The sequence below is a fragment of the Neophocaena asiaeorientalis genome, unplaced genomic scaffold (assembly GCF_003031525.2).
Source record: "Neophocaena asiaeorientalis asiaeorientalis breed wild unplaced genomic scaffold, Neophocaena_asiaeorientalis_V1.1 scaffold149, whole genome shotgun sequence".
Lineage (NCBI taxonomy): Eukaryota > Metazoa > Chordata > Mammalia > Artiodactyla > Phocoenidae > Neophocaena > Neophocaena asiaeorientalis.
Genome location: NW_020174442.1, coordinates 2,495,931 through 2,504,297, shown reverse-complemented (window position 1 = coordinate 2,504,297; position 8,367 = coordinate 2,495,931). Strand labels below are relative to the sequence as shown.

The following is an 8,367-nucleotide window of genomic DNA, read 5'->3' as shown; positions in this document are numbered from 1 at the left end:
CAGCTGCTCCGCGTCATGTGGGATCTGCCCAGACCGGGGCTCAAACCTGTGTCCCCTGCATCGGCAGGCGGACTCTCAACCACTGCGCCACCAGGGAAGCCCCAATTCTGAATTTCTGAATAAAAATGTTTTGCACTAGGTTTCAGGTCCTGCTCATAGTCATCTGTATGAAGTGAGACTAACACAGTTGAAAAGATACAAAGAAATAACGCATGTAAATAAGCATGCCTCCCACCCCTACCTCAGAGCCAATGCTGTGCAGACAAGCCCTTCTACTTGAAATCATCAAGGGTACAGCTGCACTTTTGTCACATTTGCTTACAGTCCATTGTTCTTCAAAAGGTCTGATCATTGCCTTGACAGTACCATTAACATTTATTAATTTGAATCAGTAGAGGTGATAACTTCAAATTAGTGGCTAGTATAAATAATAGGTAATTTGATATTTGTAAAAACAATTTTATTTTCAAGTAGAGTACAAATGTCTACTCATAGTTTTTTTTAAAAAGTCATTCCTGGGGCTTCCCTGGTGGCGCAGTGGTTGAGAGTCCGCCTGCCAATGCAAGGGACACGGGTTCGTGTCCCGGTCCGGGAAGATCCCACATGCCGCGGAGCGGCTGGGCCCGTGAGCCATGGCCGCTGAGCCTGCGCGTCCGGAGCCTGTGCTCCGCAACTGGAGAGGCCACAACAGTGAGAGGCCCGCATACCGCAAAAAAAAAAAAAAAAAAAAAAAAAGAATTGAAAAAGTCATTCCTAGAATTCTAAAGAAATTTATATCTGTGAATTGGTTCAGTGGCCAGTAACTGAATCCAAATCTCTGTGCCTTGAATTGATGAGAGAGATTTTGCCTCTGGTTTGAGCATTGTGGACGCAAAACTGTTGCGGGCAGCAGAGGCCTGGGACATCACATAGTCAGTCTCTTCACAGCTGAGAAAGCCAGAGTCCAAAGTCTCTCTAACTTCATTTCTGTCCCTCTGTCACACCCATATCCCACCCAGATTGCTTAAGAGTCTTCTTAAATTCACTTTGAACCAAACATTATTTTAACTGAGCCTCATTCTAAAGAATCCTATCATGGAATCATGAATTTCATGTGCCATTTTTTCCCCCAATAAACAGAAAAAAATCTACATAATTGTATCACAAAATTTTTCCATGTGTATACCTCTAAAAGTCATGCATGCATTCCACTTTGAAATGGCTGGGTTTCGCTGTACGGTTAAAGATGCAAATTCTACTCAAATGAAGAGCCAGGACTAGAATCACCTTGGAAAGAAATCTGGGAGCTCTGACCTCTGCCCTTATGAGAACAAAGGAAGGACTTCCAAACATGTTCTTTTTTTATCCTGATTTCACTTCTATTTTCCCACTCTGGGATGTTCTGTCTCTCTTTTCCCCATACCCAATTCCTGCTCATCCTGTTAGGCCCAGTGTATTAAACCCTCACTGACCTGCTGGTCTCTTCTCTTACCTCCTGTTGGACTTAACTGTCTCTATACCACCTCCTAACGCCTATGATATGTATTGTTTTGATGCTACATCATGTACTGCCTTTTTAAAAAGATGCTTGATATGCGCACAGGTTCCTTAAGGATAAGGACTGTCTTGTGCGCCCCGAGGCATTTAACATTATGCCTCTCTCAATTAACAGGTGTTAAGTATTCACAGAATTCTGGATTGAACTATAGCTGCAGTTTCAATAATCAGCCTCCAGTACTCCTCTTTATACTGCTTAAAATACTTTTGAGATGATATAATTACTTTCACAGCTCAATCAATACTTCTCCCTTCCATAAGGTACGGTTTCTTCAGTTCGGGATCCCGCCTGCTGGAATCACCCCGTCTCCCACACCGTGTCCTTAGAGTCCTGAGGGATTATCGATGTCTAGAAGAGAAAAATCAGTGTCAGGCTTTCTTGTGAGCTGGTATAATAATCAAGATGTATTACACTGTATACAATTAATGGTAGCGTAAAAAATTCATCTTACGGACTTCTTGGATTTTCTTTCCTCAGGTCGAAATCCAGTTTTGATGGTGCCTCTTTAGCAAGTGAGAAGAGTGACTGTAAAACAGAAAGCAAGAATGACTCTAAGATTGAAAGGAAAAAGGCTTCGTCTTCCAGCCAGGTAATTTGGGAATGAAATGTGTATTGTCTCAGAGGGTGACAGAAGCATTGAAGCCAATGGGAAGAGGGAACGCAAGGGTCAGGACTAAGGTAGGCACAGATTTTAGAGAATCAGGAAGAAAGGACCGGCTGCAGCTCCCTCGGGCGAGCTTTCATCAACATTATATTTCACAGCTGACCATGCGGCACATGCAGAGGGGCAGTGAGTACTGAGAGTCATGTGCTTGTCTAATAATTAGCGGAGACCAGGAGAGGTGTGACATCCTTGCACTACAATTAAAGAGTGTGATAAGGCACCTGTGTGAATAGAAGGCTTCCCAACTGCACACAGAGGAGGAAAACCTGGGAACAGGGTCATTATTCTTCTTTGGAAGCAATTTGGGGTCTGCTTCAAAATACACCCAGATGGGTAACAAAGCCCAGTTCTGTGTCATAGAGTATGACATACTTACTGGGGCCAACAGTTTGGGGCTTTTTGACACTTCACTCCTAAAATACTTCAATATCTATCTCCTAAGAACTAGAACAAGAAACTGTTGGCTCACCCAAGAAATTTAACTAGATAGTAAATATACAAAAATATTACTAATATAAAATCCATTTTCGATTTCCACAATTGTCCCAGTAGTGAATGTCCTTTATAAAGACTTTTTGCTCCCCCTCTCTAGAATCCAGTTGAACCATGCACTGCATTTATTTGTCATGTCACCTTTAATTTAGATCAGTCCCTACCTTTTTTTAATTTTTATTTTTATTAATTTCACATTTTTGAAGACTCCATGGCCCAGGATATTCTTAAATCAAGCATATAACCAATGCTCACTGTAGCCATTAAAAAGAAGATCTCGGCAAAGCCCTGATAGAACACCTAGCTTTAATCAAGGAAACTTTCTGGATGCAAGATGTACTCCAAGGAAGCAGCAAGAGCTAACCTACTTTATGTGAGGTGTTCATCTATAAACGAGTGTACTTGAGGGGACCATCTGTCATACGCATGACCTGTCTGAAGCTCTTCTTTATGGCAATAGTAGGGCCATTTCTGCCACTGAGACTACTCCTAGTTTGGATAATGCATCATCAAGGGCCAACTTGTGGTATCTCTGTTCCGCTCATAAGACTCTGCCTGCTAGGATGCTTTTGAAGAAAAGCGGTCCTGTGGATGGAGGACCCAGCTCTACCTCTTAGTAGCTGTGTGGAGCCAGTTAAGTCGCTCAGAATCCCTGAGGCACAGGGTCCTGAACTGACATCAGTTCCCAGGTTACTGTGGGGCTGGGAGTAGTGTTTTGTGAAAGCATTTTACAAACTGTAAATTGCTGTCTATACATTGTTGTCACAAGTGGAAACAGATGAAAATGAAGTGATTTGCAGCATTTCAGACTCTTGGGCCTTCTACCGCCCTGGAGAGTTAAGTCTTCTGTGTGAAATCCTACTTGTCACCTCCCCCTGACACTGGTTAAGGGAACACCTTCACAACAGTAACAGTCACAGTGACAAACCGGAGATGTATTACCCCATTTAAGCCTTACGGCATCCCTCTGAGGCAGCTACTGGCACAGAAGAGAAAACTGGCCCAGAGAGGTTAAGTAACTAGGCCAGGATCACGTGCCACAGAAGAGGTGCAGCTAAAACTTAAACTCAGGGTAATCTGATACAGGGCTTTTAACCACTACCCTCTTCTGAGAGTACTCACTGGGACCTTTAGTGCCCTGGGATCCACTACCTGGTGAGATTTCTTAGAATTTTATCTCATTTCTTATTAGGGACATCCTTGTCCAGCCACTTCTGCAGAAGGCTGACCACCAGCTACTTCACGATTATAGATATATATATGTCCAGTCAGCAAGTCACTAATCTTGTTGGAAAATGAAACCTTTGTGCCCTGCCGTCACTGTTTTTCACTGAAGGGTGGGGTTGGGGACTATAAGATCAGGGAGAATGAACTCCTAAGATTCTCTGTTAAGGGTGGGGAGATTTGTTACATAATTTAGATTGAAGTTAAAATTCGTGATGTTTGAGAACAAGAGTGGTGATGCCTGTGTTTTGTTGTCCTTGTAGGACAAGGCAAACATGCACTTCCACAAGCTGTTTCTGGATGTCCCCACTGAGGAACCCCTGAGGCAAAGTAAGTTCTGACTTGGTTGACTTTGAAAAGATGCTAACTGGTTTGGGAGAAGAAAGAGTCTGGGGACTGAATCACCAAGGGGAATAGGTTTCTGAAAGTCATGATGTAACAGTAACACCGACCTCACTCAGCTTTCACCCAGCACCTTGAAAGATAAGGGAGTAGAATGGGAGAGTGACCTCCTCCACGGGATATGGGGATCCCGAATTTCCTCACCTGGCATACTAACTGCTGAAATGTGTTGTGATTGGATCGTGCTGAGTTTTAAGATAATAAGACCCCAGAGCAAGGGAGGCCACTAGAGGAAGACAACACAGACCTAGGTGGACAGACATGTCAACCCCTGTGCTGTACAGGGCTCAGCGGTCACACCTAAACACCTGGCCCAGCACAACGTTCAGCACCTGCTCTACTCCGCTGAGCGCATCTGGGGCCCAGGGTTCCATTTCAGCTTCCCTCAGTACACAAATGCTAAGGCAGCATGCTGGCTTCCTCCCACCATCTCCAAACAGGAAGGTGTGGGTCATGTGCTCTCCCCACAATGAGACCATCTATTTCAAAAGGAGTCATTAGTGACCATACCAGGGTAGAAAGGGCAGCAGTGCCAACATTAGCACAAGGATGACACACCTTCCCAAAGAGAGGAGTTTTTTTTTTTTTTTTGCGGTATGCGGGCCTCTCACTGTTGTGGCCTCTCCCGTTGCGGAGCACAGGCTCCGGACGCGCAGGCTCAGCGGCCATGGCTCACGGGCCCAGCCGCTCCACGGTATGTGGGATCTTCCTGGACCGGGGCACGAACCCGTGTCCCCTGCATCGGGAGGCGGACTCTCAACCACTGCGCCACCAGGGAAGCCCCTTGCCTTTCCATTTTGATGTTTATACTGAAGTTTGTAAGACTTGGAATTAAAAAACAAACTCTCATCTCCATAGCTTTATTCCACTAAAGATGACTGAAAAAGAGGTGAGAGATCTTTTGAGCATGTGAGTGTATTATCTCTGCGCATCTCTGAGTCACCAACATATATACACAATTTTCATTTTAAATGGAAATTCTAAATGATGTTATACCTGTATATATTTTCCCAGGTTTTACCTGTGCTCTACAGAAAGAAATATTATACCAAGGGAAGCTCTTTGTATCAGAAAACTGGATTTGTTTTCATTCCAAGGTCTTTGGAAAAGACACTAAGGTTGGTATAATTTTTCAGAAAGAAAGCTAATCCTGCATTTTCTTATATATTGTGACTATTAATTGTTTTAAATGTAGCAATGTCTATAAATATTTGTGTCATTATTATTCCTTTATACCAAGTTTCCTTTACTATAGTTCCAAATACTACAGGTTCTAAATGCCTCTAGATAACCCAAACTTCCCTTTTTCCCTAAACAGCACTCTCTCATTCATTTCCTTATATATATATATATATATATATATATCGCCCACAATCCTACCTTAAATCCTTTTTACCAGATGTCACCAGTACACTCTTAAAGTTTTTCATATGGAGAATGTGTCATAATTTGTTTCAAAGACATACATTAAACCCAAAACAATTCTTTAAAGAAATTTGAATTTTACACCATATTCACAGTTGCCATCAGAGATATCTAGGCAAACAGGCCTATAAATAAGATACTTACTAGAGCTCACTTTGTCACCAGCACAAAATGAGCAGGATTTGGAGCATTTTAGGCCTGGTCTGGGGGAGTCACATACCCTCAGTCCCCAGTGAACACGGACATCTTTTCCTTCTCACTAAACACAGATTTGGGGGAGCAGAGGCCCACGATACCTGAGCCTTTAAGGAGGATAGCCTGAAGAAGTTGGCAGTTTTCCCAGGGCACCGCCTTCTAAAACGAGGCCCTTGGGACTTTGGCATGAGAAGCGAAAAACTAATTCCACCCCACTGACATTCTTTCCCTTTGAGCTGTGATGTCATATCACACAGTTCAGTCAGGCCACCAGAACAAAGTAGCAGAGAAACACCTGGGGTTTGCGTGACCTCAGTGAGTTTTTGTTTTTTTTTTTGCGGTATGTGGGCCTCTCACTGTTGTGGCCTCTCCCGTTGCGGAGCACCTGCTCCGGACGTGCAGGCTCAGCGGCCATGGCTCACGGGCCTATCCGCTCCGCGGCATGTGGGATCTTCCCACACCGGGGCACGAACCCGTGTCCCCTGCATCAGCAGGTGGATTCTCAACCACTGCGCCACCAGGGAAGCTCTCAGTAAGATTTTAATCATTCTGATTCGTGATTATGAATAAGCAGCTTTTATACTCTTGAAGTTGCTGATTAAAAACTTTTGTTTTGACTGGTAGATATGTTTTATTTAAATATTCTCCCTAAAGCCACTGGCAGTCTTATAAATAAAGACCACTTAACAAATATAATGGAAATTCTTTATTTTGGTTTTGAGTCAGCAGACTAACGTCAAACGTAATTTTTATTGTACAGAGTTATGTTTAGATATACATAGTTTAGATTCACAGTATTATTTGAATCAGTATAATGCAAAGCAATATTGAATAGTATGGCACCATATTTCTAGATTTCTGGATTATAAGCAGTTGTTCATGAAGTGAGGAAGGGAACTGGGTAGTACTGATCTCCAGTTCCGTGGGATAAAGACAATTCTCAGGAATAGAGAGAGCCAACACCTCTGACCAAAGCAGCAGGGGTTGAAAACAGTAGTGAACAAAGAATTAGCCTTGGGCTTCCCTGGTGGCACAGTGGTTAAGAATCCGCCTGCCAATGCAGGGGACATGGGTTCGAGCCCTGGACCAGGAAGATCCCACATGCCATGGAGCAACTGAGCCCGTGCGCCACAACTACTGAGCCTGAGCTCTAGAGCCCACGAGCCACATCTACTGAGCCCGTGTGCTGCAACTACTGAAGTCTGCATGCCTACAGCCCATGCTCTGCAACAAGAGAAGCCACGACAATGAGAAGCCTGCGCACCGCAACGAAGAGTAGCCCACGCTCACCACAACTAGAGAAAGCCCACACGCAGCAATGAAGACCCAACACAGCCAAAAAATAAATAAGTAAAATAAATAATTTTTTTAAAAATATTAGCCTTTGTTAAAGGATGGGGAATTCACAAAGCCAGTAAGTGATTTCAAGCTAATAATGATTCTAGCAATGGTTTCAAAATCCTATCTCTACCTAAGAAAGAACTGACCAAAAAAGGCTAAAAGGAGTGACCTGTTTTTTTAAAGACAAGGACATGTGGGATTGCTTTTGCATGTGCTGTATCTAATCTAAGAGACAAGAGGGGGTGGGAAGATATAAGAACCATGATAGTGACTTGCACATTCCTTACCCACTGAGGATGGTGTCAAGGAGATGTGGGCTTCAGCTCTGTGGCAGAATTTGCTCACTGCCAACAGACCTTAGTCCAACATGATCCAATGTGAACTAAAAACAAGCAAGCAATCTGCTCTAGGAAGGGGAATTTTCGAAGCACCCTAAAGTGTAACTTTAATCAGAACCTTTTCCTCAGCCTGTTTGTATTTTTATTTTTTTATTTTATTTTTTATTTATTTTACTTTTTTTTTTTTTTGCGGTACACAGGCCTCCCACTGCTGTGGCCTCTCCCGTTGTGGGGCACAGGCTCCGGACGCGCAGGCTCAGCGGCCATGGCTCACGGGCCCAGCCGCTCCGCGGCATGTGGGATCTTCCCGGACTGGGGCACGAACCCGTGTCCCCTGCATCGGCAGGCGGACTCCCAACCACTGTGCCACCAGGGAAGCCCTGTTTGTATTTTTAGATGCTAGTAAAATTAAAGGCATGTATCACATTGCATCTAGGCTCAAACAGAGAAGTGATTCATGCTTTATTTCTCAAATGTTATCTAGTTGTCACTTATACTCATGAAGCAATTGAGAGAAACTCCTTCTTAAGGAGTTTCTCTTCCATGCCTTACATTCTGCAAAAATCCAAATTTATAGCCCCTTATCACTGTGTGTTTGTGTTGCTGGTGAGAAACGAAATTAGGCTCATTGTTGTATCATCATCTATCTTGGAAGATCTTAAATTCTTTTTCCCAAAGTAATCCCAATTTATCACTTCTGAATTATCTCCCCAACTTCAAAAGTTTCGTGGGTAGAGTTCTTTGGCAAA

General features: G+C 43.5%; 1 protein-coding gene across 3 annotated transcripts in view; it reads left to right on the top strand.

Annotated features, from left to right (window-relative positions):
* The window catches only part of GRAMD2B (GRAM domain containing 2B), a 110,723-nt gene that overhangs the window by 86,612 nt on the left and 15,744 nt on the right, over positions 1 to 8,367 (top strand). For 2 of the 3 annotated variants that reach the window (XM_024757152.1, XM_024757153.1), the window contains exons 3-5: positions 2,015 to 2,126; positions 4,181 to 4,247; positions 5,334 to 5,437. In XM_024757152.1, coding sequence (XP_024612920.1) covers positions 2,015 to 2,126; positions 4,181 to 4,247; positions 5,334 to 5,437 — 283 coding nt within the window. Of the gene's footprint in view, positions 1 to 1,807; positions 1,918 to 2,014; positions 2,127 to 4,180; positions 4,248 to 5,333; positions 5,438 to 8,367 lie in introns of those variants that run through there. The other variant, XM_024757154.1, reaches the window with a different exon arrangement.